Below are 26,031 nucleotides of genomic sequence, written 5' to 3' on the forward strand. Positions count from 1 at the left end.
AGCCATTTCTGAGGGGGAAGCCGTGTAGCTGTGGTTAATGATAGGCTGAGTTGAAGGTGAAAGGGAGGATAATTTAATGAGAGCTCAGCACTGCACTAATGGGGCTATCTATCCGCCTGTGGTTCATAAAGATGAGAAGCAGCTCACACCTGCCAGCTCACTATCTAGTATACCTAGCTACAGGGTAAATCCGGCACACTGCGCGTGCTGCAGGATCAAAGTGACAGACTTCTGCACTTTGGCCACAACAACCCCAGCAGCGCTACAGGCTTGGGGAGGAGTGGCTGGAGAGCTGCCAGTCAGAGAGGGACCTGGGGGTGTTGACTGACAGCCAGCTGAACATGAGCCAGCAGTGTGCCCAGGTGGCCAAGAAGGCCAATGGCACCCTGGCTTGTATCAGCAATAGCGTGGCCAGCAGGGACATGGAAGGGATCTTATCCCTGTACTCAGCACTGGTGAGGCCGCACCTCGATTCCTGTGTTCAGTTTTGGGCCCCTCACTACAAAAAGGACATTGAATTGCCCGAGCGTGTCCAGAGAAGGGCAACAAAGCTGGTGAAGGGTCTGGAGCACATGTCGTACGAGGAGTGGCTGAGGGAACTGGGGTTGTTTAGTGTGGAGAAGAGGAGGCTGAGGGGAGACCTCATCGCCCTCTACAACTACCTGACAGGAGGTTGCAGAGAGCTGGGGATGAGTCTCTTTAACCAAGTAGTAAGTGATAGGACAAGAGGTAATGACCTCAAGTTGTGTCATGGAAGGTTTAGACTGGATATTAGGAAGCATTTCTTTACAGAACGGGTTGTTAGGCGTTGGAATGGGCTGCCCAGGGACGTGGTGGAGTCCCCATCCCTGGAGGTATTTAAGGGTCGGGTTGACATAGCGCTGAGGGATATGGTGTAGTTGGGAACTGTCAGTGTTGGGTTAATGGTTGGACTAGATGATCTTCAAGGTCTTTTCCAACCTAGACAATTCTGTGATTCTGTCACTCGCACCATGCCAAACCACTGTCTCTTCCCCAGTAGGTTCTCTAGGTATCTCCATGCTGTTGATTTAATTACTCCATAATAAAACTTCAGTGGGTCAGGTTTCACCTACATGACTTGGTTTCTGTTGAGGACAGTGACTGGACAAAGCAGGGACCTTTTCTCTACTGCAAGTTCCCAGGGATCTGTGAGGAGTATGGATGCTCTTGCCCACTTCTGCATCACCAGCCTGCCTTCACAGCAGGGTTTCCAACACACAGGTGTGGGTGCACTGGAAGAATCTGAAGAAGAGTGCCCCATGTGAGCATTTCCAAGCATGGTGCTTTTTCTGCATGTCCGAAGCCCCAGAAAAACAGTCCCCTTTGCATACAATTCAGCCACACAGTGCTTGAGTGCACCCCAAGCCTACCCACTTCCTGGCACAGGCACCAGGTTGCCACTGGGAAACACCACCACAGACTCATGGATGAGAACAATGCGGTGTGGCTGTAATGTCCCTACACCTGCACCAGGACTAGCCCAAGCCAGCAAAAGGCCCTGACTCCCCACCCTGCAGCCCTGGTCTGCTTTAACACAGCAGCATTAGCGCTTGCTGCTCTGTCAGCATGTGTCCAGAGATAGGACTGTTTAAGAGAGAAGAACTGCCAATAGGAAGCCCATCACTATAGATGCTAATGTAAACCCTTCTCAGTAGACACAGCTTCACCTATAGCAACTCTCGGTTTGCAGACCTGCAAGCAGGAGGTGTCCCAGCTGGGATTGCCTCATGCCCCCAGCACTGAAGGGCAGTGCTTGGCCATGCCACCGCCTGAGGCTCATGCTCTGGCCACATCCCGAAGAAAGGCAATGCATAGTGCCCCAGGAGCTGGGATTCCCTGCATCTCCCTCCAACCCATGCACCCCCACCTCACTGGAAGGAAGCCTGGAGCATTGACCCCCTGGCCCCCCTGTGGGGCTGGGATGCAGCCAGTGTGTGCTGGAAGCCAAGCCCTGAAAAGGCACTGCACACAGACCCTGCCAAGGGGCCAGGCTCATCTCTGCTAAATGCTATCTTAGCTTCTGGACTGACATGACAGAAACAGAGGTGGCCTTATTTCTGGGGTGAATGCTAAATGTACTGCTGCCATGTCCCCACCTGCCACCGACAGCCACTTGCTGATGGCACTAAGCAATCCCGAGCAAGTTTCAGACTTACTTCTCCTCCTGAACTTCATCCCAAGCAAACCTGATGCTCTGGCAAGCCCAGCAAACTCCAGGAGAGGTACACATACAGAGCACAAACATGCATATATGGGCACAGAGAGATGTGCAGGAGGAGGAAGCATGCACACAGGTACTCCTCTCTGCCATGCTTGCAAGCTGTGTTTCACCTGGACAAGAGAGGAGCACTTTCACGGTAGAAATTTAAGGTCTTTTCTACAGTGAGGCACCAGCAGCCCTGCTCTGGAAGGACTGCTGCTGCTACTGTATGTGAGCATAAGTCAGCAGGATTCAAGCCTTCGCAGCACCCTGCAGGAACATTGCCTTATTTGCTGCCTGATTTAAAAAAATACACATATGGCACCAAAGCTGCAGTGTGTCCCCACTACTTTAGGTACCACCATACACGTGACTGCCAAGCTCTCTACTTCTTGTGGTAAACCACCACCAGTTGTCCCCCACTCCTAAAAGGTGCAAAGCCTGTCCCTTTGCTCAGAGAGCTACTTCAGGTACCAGTGCCTAGAGGAGCTTGAGCTCTTTAAGAGAAACTCCTCCCTTATTCCCATCCACCACCACAGCATCATGTCTTGCTGCAGCTACTGGTATATCCTGTCCAACCCCATCCCCCAATATGACTGCATTACAAACAAGGCTAGAAAGGCAACAACAAAATTTAAGGACCGCACTGAAGAAGAGCAGGGAAAAAAAATACCCATCACCAAACAAACAAAGAAAGGACACACACTCTCAGGTAACACCAATTTCTACTTTGCATTGAAGGTGGCTTCTTTCAACAAAGAAAAAAAAATAAACAGATAAAAAGCTAAAATAGAAAGGGGGTAAGTGGCTAGAAAACTGAGACCGGGCAAATATAACCTAACAGCAGTTGGCAGACTTTCTGATGACTAGACGTTGAAAGAATTCATGACTTAAATCAGGCACAGATATATTTCATAGGTAAATAACCATTCCATGTCAAGCAAGCTTGTCTACAGCATAATAAAAGGAAATTCTAGGAAGCAAAACACAAGTTATAAGCATAGGCAGACATTTTGTTTACAGGTACATTTTACAAAAGAATGGTGTGAGTGTCTCTCTCTATACAGTATATATATATATATATATAAAGCCAGCTCGAGAAATTAGATATATTTGCTTGAACAGTCTCCTTACTCACAGAGGTTACTGTAGCTCCAGCAGTTACCCATTGGTCAAAGAAATGAAATGCACAGATCATCAGTTTATCTACAGCGGTATCAGCTAATTCAATTGCTGCTGTTCTAGTCAACGGGAATCAAAATAGTTTCAAATTTCCTGGCAGCTTCTGCCCTGCACTGCACACAATGATGTAAATGGATGCTTTCTGAGTATTATGAAACTGATGGGGGAACTGCAGTCTCATTCAGTCTATCGCAGGAGCTAAGGAGTCCACCTTGGCAGCTTGCAGGGGGGAAAAAAAATTTCCTCCAGCAAGGCTGCCTGACGGTATGCCAGGGAGACGCCTGTGCTTAGCTGCGGTTTATTATAACCATGTCCGTAAGGGAAGAAACGGGCAGAATGGCGATGCTGAGAATCGTGTGCTGGATTCAGAGCGCGGGGTGCCTGACAGCGTTTCGGCATTACTGAGCTGAAAGGTTTCACAAAGCAGCCCAGTCATCTTGCCTTTTATTTCTCTGCAGCTTCTTATGCTGATCACAAACAGCACATGGTAAGCCTGCATGCAGCATCACACCAGTTATGCTTTCTTGGTACCAGCATTTCTTGCCATTATTTGTAAAAGGCAAATTAGGGCAAATAAAAACAATGCATGAGTTGAGAGGAAACAAATCTCTAGGTGACAGAACTTAACAAAAAAATCGCAGGATTTATGGCATTATATCATTATTGCAGTCTTCCAGAGAGGGGGGTCACACATGTCTCCTCGTCCTGCACTTCCTCGAGTTACAACTTCTGTGGCAACTAAAACTATTCTGATTTATAGAGCAGTTCCTGCACACGCCAAGACAGAGCAGCCTCCCCCTATGAGAGAGGAGGGATTCTGCACAATCACTGGCAGCCTTGTGCAGCAGCCCTTTTTCCAAATGATGTCATTCTCTGTGCTTCGATAGGTGCTGCCTGGCCAGCGGAGGTCCTTCGTTAGTCAAAGCCAGAGGATTAGCATAATGCAAGCACCGTGCTTTTGTAACTGGGCTGCAAACGTCCGCGCCAGACTGGGCTCAGGGTTTTCTGCAGCTTGCAGCCACTCCAGGCTTTTGGGCAGTTTGCTTGCCCCGGGGAAGTGGAGTCAGGCCTTCACCCTTACGAAGTTACATCAGTATTATGTAAAAACAAGTTGGTGGAAACAAGAAAGCTGAGTGAAAGCGGAGGGGGGAACAGAGAGAAGAGGTAGGGGAGAGTTGCCTAGAAAATAAGCCCTGGTTAAATGCCTCTTCAGCCTTAGCAAACACACAGGGAACGTGGAGGGGACCAGAGATATGGCAGAGCCTATGCAGAAAAAGCGACCATGTTGGCTGAGATCCTTCACCCCAAAGAGACAAGCAGAGGGGGTCCCTGCTGCAGCAGCAGGTTTCACACAGACCCAGTAGCACGCACAGGCAGCGTGTGCCTTGCACTCACCGTGCTTGAACAGCCAAGCTACGGTGCGGCAGCTGGTGGCTCAGGGTTACCCAGAAATTAGAGTGACCTGTTCAGGGAAGAAAGTAATCAATCCCCTTGCAAGCACTCGGGGCAGAGTGTCGCTCAGGAAATCCCACAACACACAGCTTACTGCACAATGGAAGAGGTTATCAGAGAAGTACTGCTCACTGCTGCTCCTGCATAGTTCCCTAATTCTGGGTTTTTTGGACTGTGTTAGGTGAACCTTCAGTCTGCCACTGGACAGCCATGTCCAGACTAGGTAAATTCATCACAAATCTCTCTGCTAGCCAAGTCCCAGTACCTGGAGTCTGGTGGTGATATGATGCCCGAGTTGTCACAGCTTGAAAAACAGAGAGTGAGAAAAGCTGCTAGGTTAAGAATGTAAATCCTATCCATAAAGAAACCAAACAGCAAGTAGAATACCTGTGTCACTGTCTGTCTGAGTGTGTGTGTGGTTTTTTTACAATAGCAAAGCTTCTAATCCTGCTCCTGCGGAAAGCCTTAGGTAAGCAATGCTGTGACTCAGTTGTGTATTCTTTTCCCCTCAGATTTTAACTATTTCCCAGTGGTAAACAGGGTTTGGGAACAGTTGCATAACCCCAACTACACAGAACTAAGAGTTTTCCAGAGAGTCCCGCACCTTTCCCCCAGCTGTGGGAAGCATGGCACCTTGGCAGCTCATAGGCCTACAGTGAGCTCAGAACAAGACAAAGTCCAAAACTAATATGCAGCACATGCTGAGAGGCTTTAGTGTGAGGGATTATCCACTACAAATTGCTGTATGGGCCACAGATGGTCAGTGAGATAGCTAGGTCCCAAGAGCCATTACCCTAGAAAGCAACGGGGTAGAGTGAAACAGCTGCTAGCATGAGCAGGAACAGGAGGGAATACAAAGGGAGTATTTAGGCTCCTTATCCTGATGTGAAAGTGCTGGTGAATCTTACTATATTTAATGCATTTTTCTTCTTTAAAGCCCTACCCCCTGGAATGATGTGGCTGCGAGAGTCTCCAAGTTTTGGCTTAAGACTAATGTTTGGAAATCTTAAACCCAAAATTCAAAAGACAGATCCAAAAAGACTATGATTTTTTTTATTTTTCCACTGATGTGATTTAGAAGGAAAGTGGCTAGCAGGTGAATTTCCAAGTGTAGATACACAGAGTGATAGCAAGAATTACTTTAAATGCTCCCTAAGAGCCTTCAGCTGAAAGAGCAAACTTCTGGAGCAGTGGCAGCCCACAGCTGCTTTGACACTTGCAGCATGTCAAAGACTTTACAGCCTCTCTGAAACCACTTGTACTTAATGTCACATGTTTAAAATGCTGTCTTTTTAAAGAATCTATTTAAAACCCTCCAAAAGTCCTACAAATAGAAAGATCTCTTCAGATAAAAAATATATTGCCAGACTCTGAGCAAAGAACAATAGCTTAAAAACCTTACACTGCTACTCACAGACCTCAGAAACTCTGGATCTTTGCAACAGCTGCTGAAGAAACTAGGCACTTCCGCAGAAAAGGATGTCCTTTACTGCATTTCACGTCTCAGGACCAATTAGCCAGGCCAAGAGAAAGCTTGCTAAGCAGTCCTCAAAGCACCCCAGGAGCTGGGTATCGAGGTATGCGCCCAGCTAAAACAAAAATAGGGCACAGAGGGACATGTGCATCTCCCAGGCTCCGAGTACGTGCTGCTAGAGGTGCAGCTGGACATTTCAGGGTAACTTTTCAGCAAGCTTGAACGGTGAATGAGATTCCATTCCTCAGGAAGCTGGACAGAGATAAATAAACAACACAGGGGTCTAGAGCAGAAGGCACTTGTTAAAGCAATGAACTGCAAACAGGAAAAATACTTGCTGTACCCTGTGTTACAGGTTTTCAGTGCAATACTGGGCCAGAACTGCACCTACCCACATAATTTTAATTAAACGCCTTCTCCATGTTCATTATCAAGCCATCTCCAGTGCAGGATAACATCCATCTTTTTCTTCACAGAGCTTCAGAGATGAATTGAGGGTACAGCACGATAGAGGGCTTGTGTTGGTGTGCTGCCTGTCTCACCAGGTGACGGGACTGAAGTGAAGGAGAGGAGCCCATGGTGACAAGCAAAAATGCAACTGTGCCTCACCATACCTGCCTAGAGCCAGACAAGTCAGCTGGCTGAGCCTCTCTGGTTGTGCCCACTGACCTGGATGCATCATTCTCTGTCTGCCTGACTGAAGGGTTGGCCCAACTGCCTCTGGGAAAGTGTTTCTAGGCCCTGCCAGCTTCAGCAGAGCTCAGCGTGTGACATGTGTGCTCAGAGCATTTGAAGTGGCCAGACACCACCAATGGGCTGCCAGCATCATCAGGACCCCATATATTTGTGCACTCAATCAGCATAGCTCTCAGCATTGGCTGACAGCCCACAGACAGGGAGGTAATTACTGCCTTAACTCTGTCATTTCCTAACTTCTGAGTGTTTAATTCTGCACCTTTGAAAAACAATAAACAAACAGCCCATGTTTTAAGGATTATTTGCACTAAACCCTTGGCCTTCAAACAATTCCATTGTTTACCAAGTCAAGGATGTGGTAATCTCCTCCCTGCAGCCGTAGGTTATGATAACTTGAACTATCCAGCTTTCAAGTGCAGGTCACAAGACATCCAATTTCCTCCTGTGGAGCAAGGGACTTAGCATAATGCCTCACACCCCTTTAGTTTTCCTTTCCCTGGGAATGGAAACCCAGACATCCATCACACTACACCTGATGGCTGTGGAGCGTGCCCTGGCTTTGCCCAGCCCTGGAAAGTGGGATTTCATTCAAAGGGAAAGACGGAAGGACAGCTCCACCTTATGCAGCCGAGATGCAGAGCACAGTGCAACCTGTCCTCCTTCACCAGCATTTAATTTTTCCATATGCGCATATGTCAGATGTACTCTTCTGGCAGCACTGTAAGAGCTTGCTGCTCCTCAGAACATCCAAGCAGTTGTTCAAAATCACCTTACAAGAAGGGGTTTACTCCACCTTGGAGTGGAAGTGGAGCAATCAGCATGGTGGGTCAACATGCTGGTGCTAGAAAAGTAATCACTTTCTAGTGCTCACAAACTCAACTGGAAAAGTATCTTTTAATACAGTACCTCTGGAGACTTAAAGCTAAAATGTTAACCTTCTCTTTACATCATTGCCATCCAGCAACACCACATATGAGAGATATCTATGAAAAAAATGTATGGATTACACACTACTATTTAAGAACTCCTGCGGGTCTTCAGTGTGTTCACAAAATGCCGTGGGACACCAGAAACAAACAAACAAAAACCTGATAGAGACAAGCAGGCACAACAGGACCATGGATTTTAATTAAGTGGGGTGGGGCACCACAGGTCTGAGCTTTCCAGCCTTGTGTCCTTGGTGAATGTTGCAGGACATACCCTTAAATACACATCTGACATCATACCTATCCTCACAGACTCTGTCCACCGTAATTAAGCAAAATGAATTTGAAAATCAGGCAGTCCTTCAACCCTCAGAAAATGCAGGTTTGCACCCTTTCTGGAAAGCCAAGCTGCAGAGGAAGATACCAGACCAGGGAGCCCGGACTTTCAGGACTGCCTGGAGATGGAAAGGGCAAAAGATGAAAATATGACAAAGGGTGATGCATCAAAATGGAAAGCGATGCAGTTGAAGCACTGGGCAAGACTACAGTCAGCAATCTGTGCTACTGTGAGAATGATGCAACATGTGAGTGACTGTGGTCCAAGGGCAGTTTTTAGAGTGAGGATCAGGAAGGTGTCACATCCATGCAGCGTAAGGAGGATGCAGCAGAGCTAGACACACATGACTTGAAGCAACACAAGAGAAAGCAAGCAAGGCAGAAGAGCAAAGGACAACCTAGTAAGTTTGTGATACTCATTATACAAAAAGTTACTCGGTTATTTTCTTAAGGATGTTTAAATCAGAATCATAGAACCGTGAAAAGGCTTTGCTTGGAAAAAAAAAAGCAGCCATTGTTTGCTTCCTTTGCTCCTGAAACAAGTGAAAGAAATTCTACAGTAAAAGCAATAATTTCCATGATTCAGGTTCAGGAATGCATATGTTGCGTGGGTTAAAGTATGGATTTTGGTTTTTTTCATGTGTCAGCTCTGGCACTGTTTGACCCCTTGCAGAGGTGATTCAGCACACATTGTCAGGAAGTAAACCTTTTTTTTAGAATTTTTTTTTTGCATTGTTTTGGGTTTTTTTATTACTCAGTTTTTGCTGGCTTGAGTTCGCTAAGAAAACTGATGAGCACAAGAACTATCATGAGACAATCCGTGGCAGCGTGCGGCTGGGACCATCCCTTTTGGCAGAAGCAAGTTGTTAAATGAGCTCAGTTGCCTCATGACACCTCACTGTACACAAAACAGCAAGTGACAGGCCTTCCAAAAAGCTATTTGTTTCACCAGAAATTCAAAAACAAGCTTCTTTGAGCAGCTGTTGGGAAAGACTAGATTTGTATAGCAACCCAGGGACTATTTGTACAGGGCTTTTTTGTGAAGGATGAGATTAAACCCTCTGTTACACAGGAGGGGTGAAAGCCTTCTCCTCCTAGAAGCATCAGAGAAAAGGCCGTAAGAGTCTTAAGAAGCTATTTTCTTCCTAACAACTGTCTTGGATTTATTTTCTCATATAACAGAAATTATGGGATACTTGGCTTTCATGTTTACTTAAGCAATTATTTTGTAGCATCCCCCTCTTTTTTCCCCAAGGAAGCAGTTTTTAGGACTAAGTCATGTTGTCAGGAATTTTTAAAAATGTTTGTTATTTATATGTATTAACTGCAAACTCATAAAAATCAGTACTCTGTAGTGTGCCCAAGCCTCAAGGTAATGCTGGTCAATAGAGATCACCATTTCCATGGCCAGTTCCAGAGAAGGGTATGTTTCCATATACAACAAGCACCTTTATGTCAACAAGGCAGAGAAGACGTCTTGTCTAACCCAACCAAATTCAGTGTTTAAAAAACATTTTCTTTTGCTGGAAGGCAGAAGACTGGGATTTTGCTGAGGAAGGCGGCCAGGCGGCTCAGGGGCACATGACCACACGTGGTGTATCCTCCTCGCTCCCACAAGCAGGGCTTTGCAGGGAGACATACGGCCCTGAGCTCCTTCCTGATACGATGAGGGTCCTGGGGGCCTGGACCGGCTTCTGCTCTGATGATCCATCCAGGGCAGGAGGATAGGCAGCGGAGAGGGAGAGGGAGAGGGAGAGGGAGGGGGAGGGGGAGAGGGAGAGGGAGAGGAGGGAGAGGGAGAGGAGAGCTCAGCGATCACAGATATCCCAGATAAAAACAGACTGAGGACAGCAAAGGAAAGAAATGAGGAGGCAGTGTTTCTAATGTGGCAGCTTTATTAGCATTTGAGTGTCATTGATGAACACCTCTTCTACAGGCATCTAACTCTTTTTTTCCCCTCTTTTCACCTGTGAAAATGACCACAAGCTTCAACCTGTAAGGTAAAAATCAGCACAGCAGCTTATTAACAAAGTCTGCCATCTCCCATCTAAGCCAACAGAAGTGATTGCTAGTCACCCCCAATTATTATTCCTTTTTTGTGAACTGGCTTGTCCAATGCAAGTATTTTAGTACCCAATTAAAAAATTCATACCCTCAACAAGATCCAGCAGGGCTTCTCAGTAATATAGTTGTGGTTGAAAGGGAAAGAATAAACTGGGATGCAGAAGTAACTAAGCTGTTCAGCAGCTTACATGTTATCTTCTCAGTTTCTGAGCCCAGCCAAGGCACAGGTGAACTGCTTTGGGTTAGATAAATTAAAGTTCAGCTTTACTGCTGACGGTGACAAGCTGTTCTCTCGATCAAGTTTAAACACCAGTACCTCTCCTGGCCCTGCCCCCATCACTTGCTTGCTTGAAATCTTTTATACTTTGACCCACGAAAAGCACGCCTTCTTTCTTTTAAAGGCAACTTTCAAAAGTAGCAGGTTGGTTTGGATTTTTGGTGGTGTTTTTTCCCCCCCCAATTAACACAGAGAAGGACAGAGAGACCTTCAGGCATAGTCGCTTCCCCCCAAAACATATGTCATGACACATTTGACATATATCAAACCAAAGGAAGCCAGGATTTGATGCACAGAGCCCTGGGTTTGTACTACTGTGCCCTCAGTCGCCCCATCCTCATCCATCTCCAGTTAATAAGCAGTTAAAACCTGCTCACTTGAAGAAAAAATGTAGAAGGGGCAGCACCACTCTCATTTATCCACTGCAGTCAAACACCTTCCTGGAGGAGAAGGATGCATTTGTCTGTACAGCATGAAGCCAGTCTGGGTAGGCACAATGTCACTCAGTTTTTGGGTACAATTCACAAATGTTATGTGTTAGCCACAGTTAAATATTTGGAAACTCTCCCCTGAAGTCACTCCCATTTCATTAATTGTTAGCCCCTAATGGTAGTTTCTGATTAATAAAGGAATAGGAGATTCAGAAACAAGGCAAGAAGCAGCACAGGAAAAATACAGGAAAATACACACATAAGCCAGTGTATCTGGCTTATTCTTTGCTGCCCTTCATTTTAGGGCTCAGTTCTCAGTCAGCTCAGAATGCCCATCACATTTGATAATTGTTTTGGTTAATAATAACAATAGATTCACTTGGATTTATTAGACACAGCGTACTTTATTTAATGCCAATCTCTGGAAATGTACTAATGCCTGCTGACAGTGCTTTCACATTGTGCCTCTCCAAACAAGAAATGAGGTCATTGTGATTCATGTAATAATCCTATACACATTTTGTGGCAATTTGTAAAAGTTTTTAAAATTCCTAAATGAGGATATTTTGGTTGTTTTGGTTTTTTGCCCCCTGACTCTGCAATTAGGATTTCCCAAGTGAAAGACCAAACTTCAGAAAATCCAGGGAGAAACTGTTTACTCACTTTCCAGATATCAGTTCTGCTTTTTTTTTTCTTGCTTTCTTTTTTTCCCTTTCCTTTTCTTACTGAAGTGGAGGAGCCTGCACAGCTTGTTTCTGTACAAATTGCTGCCCTTCTCTGGCAAGAAGGGAGTCTTCTTTAATTAAAAGTGACATTCCAGAAAGTTTGCAATTAGCAAGGATCAAGGTGTAAAGAGAACAGCCTGAGGAAATACTTTTGCAAAGAGGGCAGGGATTGTTGATAATTACAACAAGGCAAGAGAATTAGGTATAGTAACTACATTTATTTTCTTCTAAGCTTGGGATGTGAAAAGGTAGAAAACGCCCTGTACTTACAAGAAAAGAACAGAAACAAGACTGATCCTTAGGCATAACATTAGGTACTGCACCTGGATTTCTTGAATTACTAACTACAGAGGACAGAGCCATTCAGGTACCACCTCAAGTATCTAAATTAAAATCTTATTTACCTCTAGCTACAGGAAGAGCAGCATGCAGACCACGAAGGGCATTCCTGGAAGGACCTCCAGGCAGAGATGGCCATGTTTCAGCATGTGCAATTGCAAAAAACGTGGCTGAAATGACTCTGCTGCAGAGAAGTGCTGGGACTCCCTCTGCCAACGTGCCTCTGGCACACAAGTCCCTGCTATCACATCAAGGTAGCCCAGGTGAGCCAAAGAGAAAGGGGAGGGCATAAGACAGGGAGCTGTTGTCATTTTCTAGGGCCAAACCAGCAGGCTGCTTTGGTCTGGTGTTTGCACTGTGGTCCAGGGAAGGGTGGTGTAGCACAGCGAGCGAGCCCTCATGGGGTCATTAGGGAGCAGCTTCTGCGAAACTTTCCTGAGTGGCTTAAGAATTTTTTTTTTTTTTTTTGCACACAATAGTAATAAATAGCGCTTACCCCTTTCTGAAGGCTTCTCTTCTTCCAAACCAAGTAAAAATTCATATTTGGCCTTGACAACAGTCTGGGTGTGAGCTGATACATCATTATCCCACACAAGTCCTTCTGCCTGTAGAGTCAAAATAAACACAGCTTATCTACCTTTTAGTGAAAAAACAGCAGCAGGAACATGAATTCCCTTCAGGTGTGCTGTCAGGTAGGATTTTCAAAGCGTTCATCTAACTCTATTGCCACCAAGATCAACCAGAGCATACATGGGCCAACTCAGAGGGCTTCTGAAGAGTTCACCTCTCTGTCTAAGAACACAAGCATTTCAGTATTAAGCAGTGATGTTAGAGCACCCAACCCCTCACATCTTTAGCCTGCTTACCCACTCTAAGGCCAGCAATACTGGGCAACCATCTCAGTAGGTAACTTAGGGTTAAAAATGCCTAGGGAATAGTATCAGAAATAGTAAAGTTGAGTATGGATGTCACAAAACTGGGATCCATGGGAAACCATAAATGGGGCAGGCTGTTTCTTTGGGAGGAGACGGGTGGAGAAAGGGAGGAGCAAGGGCTACAACAAGATGATCAGAAGTAAGAAAAAGGATAATAAAGTAAGCAAACATGGTGAGTGCTGTCTGAGGGTCTGTGCTGCGTAGCCCACACCTGACCACCACTGTTTAGATTAGGACAATAGCTGAACCTGTTTTCATGACCATACCACCACATAAATCAAACCTGCCTCCATGGCCAGGAGGTGGGGAGGGGGCACAAGGTGGTTTCCCCAGCTAGCAGGGGGGATGGATGGACAGACGGATCAAGCATCCCAGTGGCACCCAGGCCTGGTGCCACCAGCACCTTCCCACTGCTTCCTACTCGTAAGAGAAGTAAAGGTCCAGTTTCTCAGAGGAGAGAAAGGCTGCAGGACTAAGATTAAAATTAGTTTTTTGAAAAGGTGGGGACAAATCAAATCTCCAAGATAAAGCACACACCAGCAATAAACTGTAGTGCAAAAATTGTCTGCAGTCACCATTAAGTTTCTTCCCAGCTGGGCAAGACAGAGCCCATAATTCTTCTGTCTGAAGTGACAGATGAAATAAATCATTAACTCTATAAATTCTTCAGTGACCTTTATATTCATACCCTACGTTTAAGGCAGCCAATTGTTAACTGTATAGCAGGTCATTGCATGGTTCACATTGGCAAAAAACCTCAGCTTACAAAAACACTCTTAAAAAAAAAGAAGCCAGATGGAACATTCTCCCCCCTGGGACAATAATAACTTTTATGCATTTCCACCAAATACTTTAGGGTAAGCATCAGCTACAAACAGAAATTCAAAATACAGGAGACACGTAATTCACAGGAACACATGGTCAAGGCTCTTTAATCAGAGGTGGATGAAATCACAAATCCATACACTCCTCCAAGGCCAGCTCTCCAACAATTACATTTTCTTCCAAGAGCACACTGACAACTATCTTGCTCCATGCCCTAGAACTGTTTTGCTCCAGGTTTTTCGGGCCTTCTAGCCCCATTTCTTCTCCTACCTTTCTGCATTGCACCAGTTCTGCAGGATTTAGTCCAACACACCTCTGTAATAAGTGGGCAGTAGATCTTATGCAGGGGTCTTGGATATATTTATTTACTGTTCACTGGTCCAACTATTCATCACTAGGGCTCCAATGAGTACTTTGACAGACCTGCTAACACCAGACTACCAAATACTTTGGGAAAAATATGATGGAAGAAATGAAAGGCTTTCTAGCACAAAGATCACTATCATGAGCATGATGAAACAAACTTGGAGGAAGCCTCCATGTTTCCCCTGCTTTTACAGGGCTGCATTCATTTGCAGGAGGGCGGGCAGGAAGGGCTAGAAAAGGAACAGCTGGACCCAGAACACAGAGGAGGAGGCTCTTGGTCTGCAACAGCCTTGACAGGAGTAGCTTACGGAGCCAAACAAAAATTCAGCCTACCCAGATGGATGTGAAGGGATGGGAAAGCTAAACAACTAGCTGATGCCAAATCCCACTCACAGATGAATTAAATGGAAAATAAAATGGACAGAGCCGTCCAGTTCCTGAGCAGCCAGGAATTTCTGATCTACACACCTCCAGGACACAGCATCTCCATCCCTCAGCACTGTTTTTCAAGGCTTCACAGGCATCTGCTGCACTGAGCTTCCCTGCCAGCAAACACATTTCTCAAGGGTCTGTATTTGCCTGTACCTTACCGTAAAGCAATGAAGAAGAGTCCAGTTCATAGCACCCTCTGTATCATCCAGTAAGAGGCAGAAATTAATGGTTAAATTCATGGTTTTTCAGTGTACAGGGCAGCATTTATCAGAGTTAGGTGCCTAAGCGGAGACTGCAAGACCCTGACATCTGAAAGGGATAACTTGATTTTCAGAAGTGCTCAGCGCTGCTGATGAGAATTGCAGATACTGACTTGTGCAAGGGAAACAGCTGAACCTAACATCTATTTAGGTCACTATATTTTAGAGCACTATAAGGATGTGTAAAGGTAAAGCAGTTCAGAACCTCCAGATCCAGGCTTAAGGATAAATTTATGATATTTCATCCAAACAAGAGATATTAAAAAGAGAAAGCAAGAGGGGAAGAGAATGTGGATGCTATGAGGTCAGATACGGATTTTAGACTACTGCTTTACTGTAGTCCTTCCTTAGAGACAGAAAAACAAAACAAAACAAAACCCAGAAAATCAGAGAGAACATGTGCTCTCCTCTTCTTCTTTCAATCTGCCACTCACCCAAACCTTGCAAAAGTCATCGTGCCCTGAAACCAGGAGCCCTGAGAAGGGCTAGACAAACGTTCATGGTGCTTTCCAAGCTGCGTTAGCAAGGATTAAATACAAGCAAGATTGGAAGGGATATAAAACTCCTCCTTAAGCATTCTCCCTCAGCTCAAGGGCAAAGACATCTGCATCCAGGTCAACTCATTTCATAATTGCTTCCCCCAGAGGGCTTTAACCACCACCCTTGATGCATCTGGTGTTTGTGACTGCTGGAGAGGGTGATGCTCACTCAGAGCATCAATTCCCTTAAATCAGTCCAGCTGTACACACATTTCTCATGAGCCACATTCACACTGTTTTTCAGTCTGATTACAACCTGGGTAGAGCGGCAGCAAGTTCCTGCCCATCCATTCACCACTCTTGCAGTGCCTTGTGCCCATTTGCACATGTTTGATCACACCCACTTCTCTGGGTCATGGGTCTTGGTCAGTGTCACATTCCACTCAGATGAGGGAGACAAGTGACTCAGATTCATAAATCCCCAGTGGAGTGGACAACGGTTAGACAAGTCTCCACAGGGGCACCCCCTCCAGTTGCATCCTGTGTTATTCGGGCAGCCTTATCAGCTTCGACCTCCACACTATCCACCCCATGACTATAGTTTCGTTACTTGCGAGTGTTTGAGACATTCCTTAGTTTGGAGGGCCTCCACTCCCCCCACTACCCTTTATCTCTTTCTCAGGCAGTTTTTCTCAGTCCATGTTTCTTGCAGGCCTATTTTCACAAGTCGTCTCACAGTCGGGAGCTGGGGAGGCTGCATTTGCCTCTTGGGTGAATTCTGTGTAACATTCATGAGTCTGCGTTAGCTTGGACATAGCAGTCCTCACCCCTCAGACCTCCTGCCAACACACCAGTTTCTGTTGACCTTGCACAAGATATTGGCACAGGTCAACAGGGGTCCCACCTTGCTGGGCTTTTGTGCCTTGCTGAGGGAGCAGAGATTGTTTAGGATGTGCCCATGGCACTCGTGGTTTCAGGCACAAGAAGTGAAGCTGCTGCATCCATGTCTCAGCGCTAAACTGAACAGCAGTCCGACGCTAAGACCTCAGGGGTCCTGCTCCTCCAGCGGGAGCTGCCAAGGACAGACAAGTTAGCCCAGCTCAAAGCCTGCACACTGCCTCTGCTCTGCTGCCGTCTGAAGGTGTGAACTGGACCAGAGAGTCACTAGCTGCAAGGAGAAACCATTGCCACAATTAATCCCTGAGAGGTGGCTTTAGGCAGGCCCCCGATGAGAGCTGGCTGCTGCCTTTCCTGAAGCACAATGTCTCTGGATGAATTTGATTTCAACTCCTGTCATGAGCTCCCCTCAAACTGCCCCCTAAAAATCCCAGTGGTTTCTGGATAGGCATGGTGAGTCATCTAAGCCTGAAGAAAACACTTCTCCTTTCTTCATGGAAGGAAAGCACCGAAGCAATCCTCTTCTGAATTTAATTGAGGTCCTGGTTGTGGCCTTTTTTGGGACAGGGCCAGGCTGTTTTCTTATTGGGGCTTTTTTTCTTTTTTAATAACTACATCACGTAGAGCATTAATTGACGAATATCAAAGTCTTGTTCTCTCACCACCATTTCCAGCTGAGCTGACAGGAGAGCTGGGCTCCATCTCTGTGGGTCTCAGTGGAAGACGACATTGTCCATGGCTGCTGGGACATGGAATGGGTCAGTCTGAGCACAAAGAGCCCATGTCTCCTGAAGCATTCACACTTAAGGTCATGTGTTTTCTTCAAAAAACATCTAATAAGGAGGAAGTGTTCAAAGGACCAGATGATTAACTGGCAAATGTCAGTCTGGAGTTTCTCAGACCCCCTGAGAGGACAGATGCAGTTAGACAGACTGACTCCTCACGGGAGACCTGGGAAAATGGTGCTTGGGAAAAAGCAGAATGGGATAGGTGCCCAAGCTTGAGCCTTCAGGGAGCAAGGGCAGCTGAAATGCTGGACAGCAGGAAACTAGTCATGTTAAAGGAAAGCATTAGCAGGAAGTAGTCTAAGGCCCTTTCATGAAGGGCTGTAAGCTGGGACAGAGAGGTCCAAGTGTCCCCAGGGGGACCCCTGCAAGCTTTCTTAATAAAACCCAGGCACTCTACTCCCAGAAAGAAATGTTATTCCAATTCTTCCAGGCTTATGGGAAAATCTGGAGGGAACTCGCTAGTTGGGGTGGGGGTCTCCACAGCTAAGCCATACCATGAGGCAGCCTCAGGGGAGGCCCCAGTTTTGCACACTTTTGCATGTGCACAGCTCCTTTTCCCAGAGCTGACCACCCTTCCCTGTGGTTGCACAGCTGATGGGTGCCAGTTCCCTGCCAGCAGGCAACAGCCCCTGTGCCAGTGGCACAGTGCTTTCTGGGCAGATGCTGCAGCAGCTGCCACAGAGCCATCAGCGCTACCACAAGGAAGCAGGAAAAAGCCTCTGCAGGATGCCTGTAAAGCACAACCAACTATGGAGGACTTCACAGCCACACCTGGACCATTTCTAAACCCAAGCTGTGTTTTTTCCATTCTCATTGCTTCACCAACATCTCAAGCAGCAAAAAAAGCCAAATGCCTCTTGGCAGCCTAACATATACCCTGATACAGTGAGTTTATGCTCTCAAGAGGAGTTTAAACATTTACCTTCATCTTGTCTTCTGTACCCCAGGAGTTTCCTCAGAGACTGACAGAAACACAGTTAACTGGTGATGGAGCTAGCTTCAAAAAAAAAAAAAAAAAGAGGCAGGAATGATGGATAGAAGATTTCCACATATTTACAACCTTCTACAGCAAGTTCCCAGCAGAGCAAAAGGACCATGATGTGAGTCAAGAAGCAACGCCATGGTCAGTTCTTTACAGAATCACATACTGAGAGCTCTGCCTTTGCTGTCATGGACAGACAACCCCCCAACAGCCTGGAACAACTAGTGGCCGGTCCTTGTTTTTAAGCTGTTACCATTCCTGTGTGGGTGTGAGCTTAGCAAGCCTCACTGCTTTTGACAAGTCATACTAATTGTTCTGAAAAGACTATTTCTGTTGAGCTGTTCTTAAGTCACTTCCCTAAATAACAGAATGAAATGCAGAAAGCTGGAGTTAAAATAAACTTGCTAGCTGGTGAAAGCTAGTGTGTCAACAGCACAGAGAGAGCACACTGCCGGTGCTCACAAAAAGACCGCTAGCAAGGTTTGTAGTTTTTACTTCCATGTGACCTCATACACCATGTTTGTGTTTTCCTCACACACACACCCACATGCTAATTTCTTTTTTTAAATTCTTAAATTAAAGCATTAGTAAAATAGATTAAGACTCAAAAGAATGGGGAGTTTTGCATGGCTAAATCTCAGCTGGAGCTGCCAAAAGTTAATGCCAGCAAAGGTTTCGGAAGAGAAGAAATCTCAGCTTGGGTTTTAAACTAATTCCTAACTATTAGGAGTTGCAGGGAGATGTCCTGAGAGCCAGAAGGTGGCAGAGGAAAGAAATGGCTTCTGTGAAGGCGTTGCCTATAGTCATTGTCCAGCAGCGAAGTTTGGACTATAGAAAGGGATAACCAAGTCAGCTAGGACTTTTCAGCTGAGGGAAAGAGGCAGCTGAGAGACACGTGGCAGACATGCATGCAGTCATAAGAGGTCTGAAAAAGGTAAAGAGCAATCCATGATTCACCTCCTCTTTTAATACAACAGCCAGAGAACATCAAAAGAAGGTATCAGGAGTCAGCATCACACCAAAGAGGAAATGGTTTCTCATACAGTTTGCAGTCAAAACCACAGACCTCCCTGAAAAGCAATGTCATGGAAACCAAAATCCTACAGGAGCTGAAAAGGAGGGTAAACAAGCTCAAGAGATACAAACTCACAACATACATAAAAATCACATCCTTGTCATGAAGCTCCAAGCTGAACTCTTCCCAGGCATCTGCTGACATCCACGACCATGTACATGTTCCTGGGCTAAACTGACCCTGGGTCCAAACCAGTGCAGCCAGATACTCTTACCTGTTCACCAGGCTTTGGCATGGCCCTGGACTGGGCAGATCTCAGGCTTGGTACTGTCCAGCCAGCTCCACTCCTCAGTCCTCACCACAACGTGCCCTACACCTTCACCCCGGAGGATTCACCAGAAGGCACTGAGGCACTACTGGCTTCCTGTGCTGCTCCCAGCGATGCGGGATGTGTTTACCAGAAGCAGCCTCCCAGGAAGCGGTCAGGCTGGAGAGCGCAAAACTGAAAGGTTGCAGATACCAGTCAGAGCTGTTCTCTCCACTCAAAGGCAGATTTCACAAAAGTTCAGTGTCTGATGAGAGGCTCAATTCAGAAATGAAGCAAAAGAGTCACTGCTTAGAAAAAGGCATGGGGACAGTGACAAAAAAGGGATGCCTTAGCAGCAGTCTCATTGTCTTGTTTTACACCTGCACTTAAGTTTTTCTCCCCCTGAAGAAATGTTTGCTTCATTGTTTGATTGAAGTTGTTAGGAAGCAGTCAGCTGTTATACTGAATTAAATGCTTTTTATTATGCATAGGCTGACACTGTCTGAGCTGTAACTGTGTGAATGTGAACAGCATATTAATTCAAAGTCTGTATGATTAAGCTTTACCATTAAAGGTCACTCAGCATTTTGCATTTGCCAAGTCAGTGATTTTTGATGTGTGCTGTATGGACCTCTGGATGTCTATGCATTATTTCTAAGGTACGTGCAAAAATCCACGCAAGCCCATTAAGAGGTAGGCTTCAGCTCACTGCATGAACCACCATGTTCTTAGATATAAAATGGAAAGATAGTAAAAAAGATCCAAAACTTCTAATAAAGCCACAGGGCAAGTATTTTTCCTGAGTTATGTCAAACAGCATTGGGATGGGGACCTGATTTAAGAAAAATTGCACAAAGACAGCATCTTTTATTCAGAGAATTCAGTGGTGCATGTACTAGACATCTTGCATTTACTTCTTTTGTTCAATCTGTTCAGAGTATATTTAGCAAACTCTCAGACTGCTTCTTTTCAACAGGTAGTATGCTTCCATCATCTTTAGGTATCTCAGACGGCAGAACAATGACTACACGTCTGCCCCACACAGATTTGAACTCCTTGGAAGCTAAAATTTGGATATGCCTAAGTGCCTCATGAGCCTGCCATAAGTTACCTCTGTATCTTTAAGCAACTAAATTCTTTCCAAAACCAAATCCAACACCTGCTGAGACTTGAGAACTTGCAGGGTGCATCCTTTCCCATGTGGTGTATATTCTCCGTGTCCTTGGCAGTATGGATGACAGTAAAGAAGGACGAAATTGGGAGAGCTCATCTTCCTTTTTCAAATCAGTATTACAAACATGGTTTAATATAATATCCCAAAGTGATTAAAATATATTTGCACCTCAATTTCAGTGAACAGTAAAAAAACCCTAAACAAACCCACATCGAAAACCAAAACCACTCTACAGAAGAGCAAATGGAAGAATTTACATTTGCAAAGGTGTAAAAAACCACATTTCCTCTGTGGCAAGGGCAAACTGCAGAGCTACAACACAGCAACAGAGCATGCAAAAAGGGGTACTCCCTCTAACTCAGCTCACTGACTCTGCATGATTATTTCATATCACATATTTCAATTGATTTTACAGTTTCACCCAAATTGCTCTTTCTGAGTCTTAACTAGATTTAACAGAAGCTTTTCAGATCAGAAATTTGACTGAAGTTTGATCTGAGCCATCTTCTCCCTGGCACAATTAAGGCAGAAGCTAGAAGACACGGAACAAATTTCACGTAAGCCTCCTGGTGTGCAAGCGCTGGGGGACTGAAAAGATGTTGCAAGAGCAGACTGTTTCCTTGTTAAGAAAGTGCAAGTTAAGGAGTGCCAGCACCAGCATCCTAGGGCATCTGTGGCCCTGCAAACTGTCAGGAGCCACTAGACAGTTTCAGCTGTGCAGGAAGGCAGAGGACAACCAAAGGTGATACATCCCCCACAAGCAGCATAACGCAGGCCAGCTGGCACTAATGGCCCATTGGTGAAGAAGTTAATGCTTCTTTTTTCTTCATTAGACCACTGCAAGTCCACACACAAGAAAGCTGATGAAAACCAGAACTCACTGGTACTAGAATTTGTTTTCTTTTGAGAAAAGGACTTTCCTGGTAAGGGTTCTTACGTTAATGCTGATATGCAGCCAGATCCCAGGCTTAAGTGCAGCTTGCCATCACACTTGGCATTTGTTCAGATGCAGTTATTACCCCAATAAGACTTCCTGTTTGAAAACTGTTGTAAAAAAATAATGAGTACATTTTGGAGATAAGCCACCTCTTCCAATGTGCCATTTCATGCTAAGAAGAGAAAGCAAGACCCATTCATTGCTTCTGCAAAAAGGGAGGCTTGCACTGCGTCATCTGTGCCGTTTGGATTGTTTTCTTACTGCTTCCAAACTACTGTATAACAGACTCAAGATGATGCCCGCTTGTTCACTCCTTTCACCAGGTGTCAAAAAAATTGCCATGGCTGCGATGTGAAGCCTGTGGCAAGCATGACAGCGACCAGCATGCTTCTGCCTTGGCAGCCCATCCTCAAAAGCCAGCTTCAGCCTGTTCTCCTTAGGCTTAGCCCAGCAGTTACGGCACTGAAAATCTTTTCATACAGTTAGGAAGGCAAGCCACAGCAAACACCATGCACTTCCCACAGCCAGAGCTGGTGGCTGAGGCACTTGGTGGAAGTGGAAATGCAGAGCTCCTGCTCTGATGGACAGCTTGATCCCTGACAGACAGCTTGCTCCAGTGCTCCGGCAGGTTTGCTTGCTTAGAGCATCCAGGAAGTACAATCAATTCAGGCTTCAAGAGCTCCTCTGACTCCTGACTGAACCCTGTACCAGCTGGCACCCAGAGGTCCAGGTCTCACTCCACCCTGTTTTTAAGCCCCATCCACAACCTGCCTTGCTCATCTCTGTAATGCAGAGAATAAAAGCTTGGATGTATTAGCATCCCAGGAGTCTGTGGTCTCTGACAGGAGCTGGCACAACAGCAAGAGGCATCTCAGAGCGAGGATGGGCTGTGCTCAGAAAAAGCACCTGGAAGCATACTACAGAAGCATCCTTCAAAAAGTGCCGTTCCTGAGAGGAACAGGACACTTACGGCCAGACTGAAAGTATCGGGCAGACACTTAGATCTGGTCTCAAATAGTTTTTTCATCCCACGGAAGTGTACAATTTCTACACACACACACACACACACACACACACCCCATCTCGGTGCAAACAGGAAAAAAGGACTGGAAACAGCCTCTGTTACCATGGGTGCTAGAGGACAGGAATCCCTTCAGAAAGAGATTCAGATGTTTAAGACACAGATTGCTCAAGACCTAAACTTGTCCATCTGTGGCCCAGCTTTCTCTGCATGTTAACAATGTGGAGGAGCTCTCTATCACACATACACCCTCTAAGCCAAACTTCCAAAGGGAAGGACCCACACACAGTTTTACAACCCACTGGGATGCAATGAACCCTTCCAGGCCACAGAGCAGGTGCAGGTGGGAGAACCAAACTGTGAACTCCCTGCTCCACGAGAAGCCAACTTTCCATCAGGAACTGGCTGCAGAGAAACATCCCTCCAAGGAGAATGGTTGGCATATGTCACTGAGCCCAGGGATACCACTCCCACCTCTCCAGGCCGAGCCCACAAACCTCACACCAACCAACTCTACCAGCTGCTGCACCCTGGGGATCACCAGCGCCCATGTTGCAAAGCTGATGTGGAGCAGGATACTCTGGCTGGTGGCTGACCCAGCCTCAACTGGAGCACAGCAGCTTTGCAGATGGCCCTCCAGTACCCTAGGGACCCACCTAATCTTACTCTCCAGATGCTACCTCCCCCCTCATTTCCTTGGGCTCCCTTCCCTAAGCCACTACATTGTGCTAAATTATCTTTAAACCAGCACCCAGCAGTACCCCAAGCTCCTGTTCTCTCTCAGGACCCTTGCAACTAAACAGAGAAACTCCGAAAACAAATACATGCAATGCCTCAGAAAAATCACCCCAGCTCCCAGGTCTGCCAGCCCGTCTCTCCATGGAGCAGGGATTGTTCCAAGCAATCAACTCTGCTGCATGTGCAAGGACAGTTTACCAGTCACAGCCAAAGCATCCTTTCTCTGCACTGATGGCCACATGCGGGGTGTGACTTGTGCAACCTTGACCGCCAGCCCCAACACTGAAGCTCCCAACACTTGGCTCAGAGCACACCCATGGAAGACAACCACTGGTCTGCAGAGATGCTCCGTGGCACTGGTCCATGGTACTCCAGCAGACAGACTGCCTCTTCATCCCACAGGAATCAAACCGCAAACCACCTCTTAAATCAATGCTGCAAAACCAAATACCAAACTTTCCTGGTAAGATGGGCAAGAATAGAAAGGACCATTTCAAGGGGCAGGCAGGAAGGGGAAATACCCCGAATGACATCCAGGTTTTTCAGCCATGCAGCTTGACAACAGCGAAGAAATTCTTGCTGAAAAAAACACTAGCATGTTCATTAGGATCCTCACTGCTCTTTTCCTTCTCACTTTCATGACATAGAAACGGCAGTAGTAAATCTAATAACCTGCTCAAGCACCAATAACACAAGAGGACCCCTTTCACACAGGTAAGTTCTAGGAGGATTTTATGTATCAAGAAGTCCTAATCAACTGTTGAAGAGAGCAGCACCTAAGTTTCTTGGAATTGTTTTTAACATTACCACTACCATAGAGGATTTTCTTACACTCTTTTCTGGAATGAACCGAGCCTGTAATTGAAGGGAAGCATTTGCACAGGATCTCCTACATGGTTTAACTTCACCTTCTCTCCCACCAAAGGCATACTCCAAAATCAGCGTGTCTATAGCCAAACTCTCAGTCTGTGTAAATCAACGAAGCTAGGTCAGATTCACAGCTAGCGTTAAACTGGTAACATCTGCTGAAACACATCAACTAAGGTTATGACTGATGAAAAAGCATTTGGAGTAGAAAAAGGTTTCTTTCTGCTAGCTAAACCAGACAGGCTTGGATCATTCTCAGCAGCCTATTACAACTCTTCAAACGCTGAGTGCGCAACCACCAGTTTCATTAGAAATATTGCATTTGACTTTTTCTCTCTGTTTTAATGGCGCTATGCACAGACAGAATTAAAGTGTGACTGAAGCTGCAAAAGCAGCAGTAATTGCAGTTGCTTATTACACACCCAAACCACTTCAATAACACATAGATGTGCTCTGTGTGACAATGTACTATCACCCTGTGGGAGCCAGGTAATTGTTGTTTATGGCATGGAAATACTGCATCTATATGGGAAGTCAGCATCTTCAGTGAGTTTGAGTGAAGTTCAAGCTCATTACAACTCTATGTTTACGTTCCCTTTGAAAAGCGTAGCTCCAGTCCCCAGTAGCAAGGACGAAGATAACACAGTTGCACAGGAGCATTCCTGTATACGTTTAATGTTCTAAAACTTTACACCTTTGGTGAATTCATCTCAACCCCACTCCTTCCCAGAAAGCACAATACTACTCAACCAGATACTGGCTTCTTCACAACATCTCATTTAATTCCAGAATTTGGTATGAGCTTGTCAGTGCAACAACAGTGCTGATTTGTTACGCAGACAAGTTATACAGAGACAGAAGCAAAACCAACCGTACAGAATGCGGGTTGGGGGTCCCAGCCTCGGGGTGATGGTCCCAGTGCAGACTCCCTGGTGCAGTTGGTGTCCCTGGGGATCTAGCTGTAATGAGCGCAGAAGCGGGCTCTGAGCTTTCTTTCCCTCAGGGAAGTGTGAAAGAAAGAGAAGAAAAGGAAGGAGAAAAAAGGGAAAAGAAAGAAGAAAAAGGGAAAAAACGAGGAAAAAAAGAGAAAGAAAAAAGGTAAAAAGGAAAAAAAGGAAGAAGTAAACGAGTAAAAGGGGATAGGCGAAAAGAAAAAAAATGAAAAGGAACAAGAGAAGAGAGAAATGGAAATAAGGAAAAAGGAAAAGGAGGAAAACGGAAGAGAAGAAAATGAAAGGAAAAAAAAGGTAAAAGTACATGAAAGAATAAAGTGCCCTGGGCTAAGCGCACCCCCCGCACCCGCACGGGCACACGCCGCCCCTTACCGCACCGCCGGCTCCTTCCATCTCCCATCGCCGGCCGCAGCGGATCGCAGCCGCCCTCCCGCAAGGCCGAGCCGAGCCGAGTTGAACCGAGCCGAGCCGAGCCGGCCCGCAGCGCCGGCGGCGGAGCCGGGCACCGCGGCGGCGGGCGGCCCCAGCGCGGTGGGCGCGGCGGGCGCGGGAGCGGCGCGGCCCGGTCGGCGGGGCCGGGCCGGGCCCTGCGGGGCGGGGCGGGGGCGGGCCGGGGCTCGGCCGGGGCGCGGCGGGCTGCGCGGCACGGGAGGGAGGGCGAGACGGCGCGCCGAAGGGAAGGGGAACAGCACCACGTGCCACTCAAAAAGATCGGGGGAAAAAAAAAGGCATTATTTCAGGATTAGCAAAGCGACGGAGTGAAAAACACAGCCCAGACCGCGTGCGCACGGCAACGGCGCTGGGGAGGGACACGGCCACAGCCCGCGGGGGCCAGGACATGTCGTACTCTGCTCTGCTGCTGAGTCCCGTCAATGCGCTGAAAAAAAACAACCCAAAACCCGAAAGCGTTTTCCAGCCCTGGGGCTTTCCTT

The 26,031-nt window shown here is 46.4% G+C and overlaps 1 protein-coding gene across 6 annotated transcripts in view; it reads right to left on the reverse strand.

Annotated features, from left to right (window-relative positions):
* Nucleotides 1-25,635, reverse strand: part of PSD3 (pleckstrin and Sec7 domain containing 3) — a 111,585-nt gene extending 85,950 nt beyond the window's left edge. For 4 of the 6 annotated variants that reach the window (XM_074811914.1, XM_074811913.1, XM_074811917.1 and 1 more), the window contains exons 1-3: nucleotides 25,472-25,635; nucleotides 25,023-25,105; nucleotides 12,620-12,728 (exon numbers count right to left, since the gene is read on the reverse strand). In XM_074811914.1, the coding sequence (XP_074668015.1) occupies nucleotides 12,620-12,728; nucleotides 25,023-25,105; nucleotides 25,472-25,499 (220 nt within the window). In that variant the 5' untranslated portion in view covers nucleotides 25,500-25,635. Of the gene's footprint in view, nucleotides 1-12,619; nucleotides 12,729-19,376; nucleotides 19,830-25,022; nucleotides 25,106-25,471 lie in introns of those variants that run through there. The other 2 variants (XM_074811915.1, XM_074811916.1) reach the window with 2 other exon arrangements.
* Nucleotides 25,636-26,031: the final 396 nt, after the last annotated feature.

This window comes from Strix aluco, chromosome Z (genome assembly GCF_031877795.1).
Source record: "Strix aluco isolate bStrAlu1 chromosome Z, bStrAlu1.hap1, whole genome shotgun sequence".
In the NCBI taxonomy this organism is placed as follows: Eukaryota; Metazoa; Chordata; class Aves; order Strigiformes; family Strigidae; genus Strix; species Strix aluco.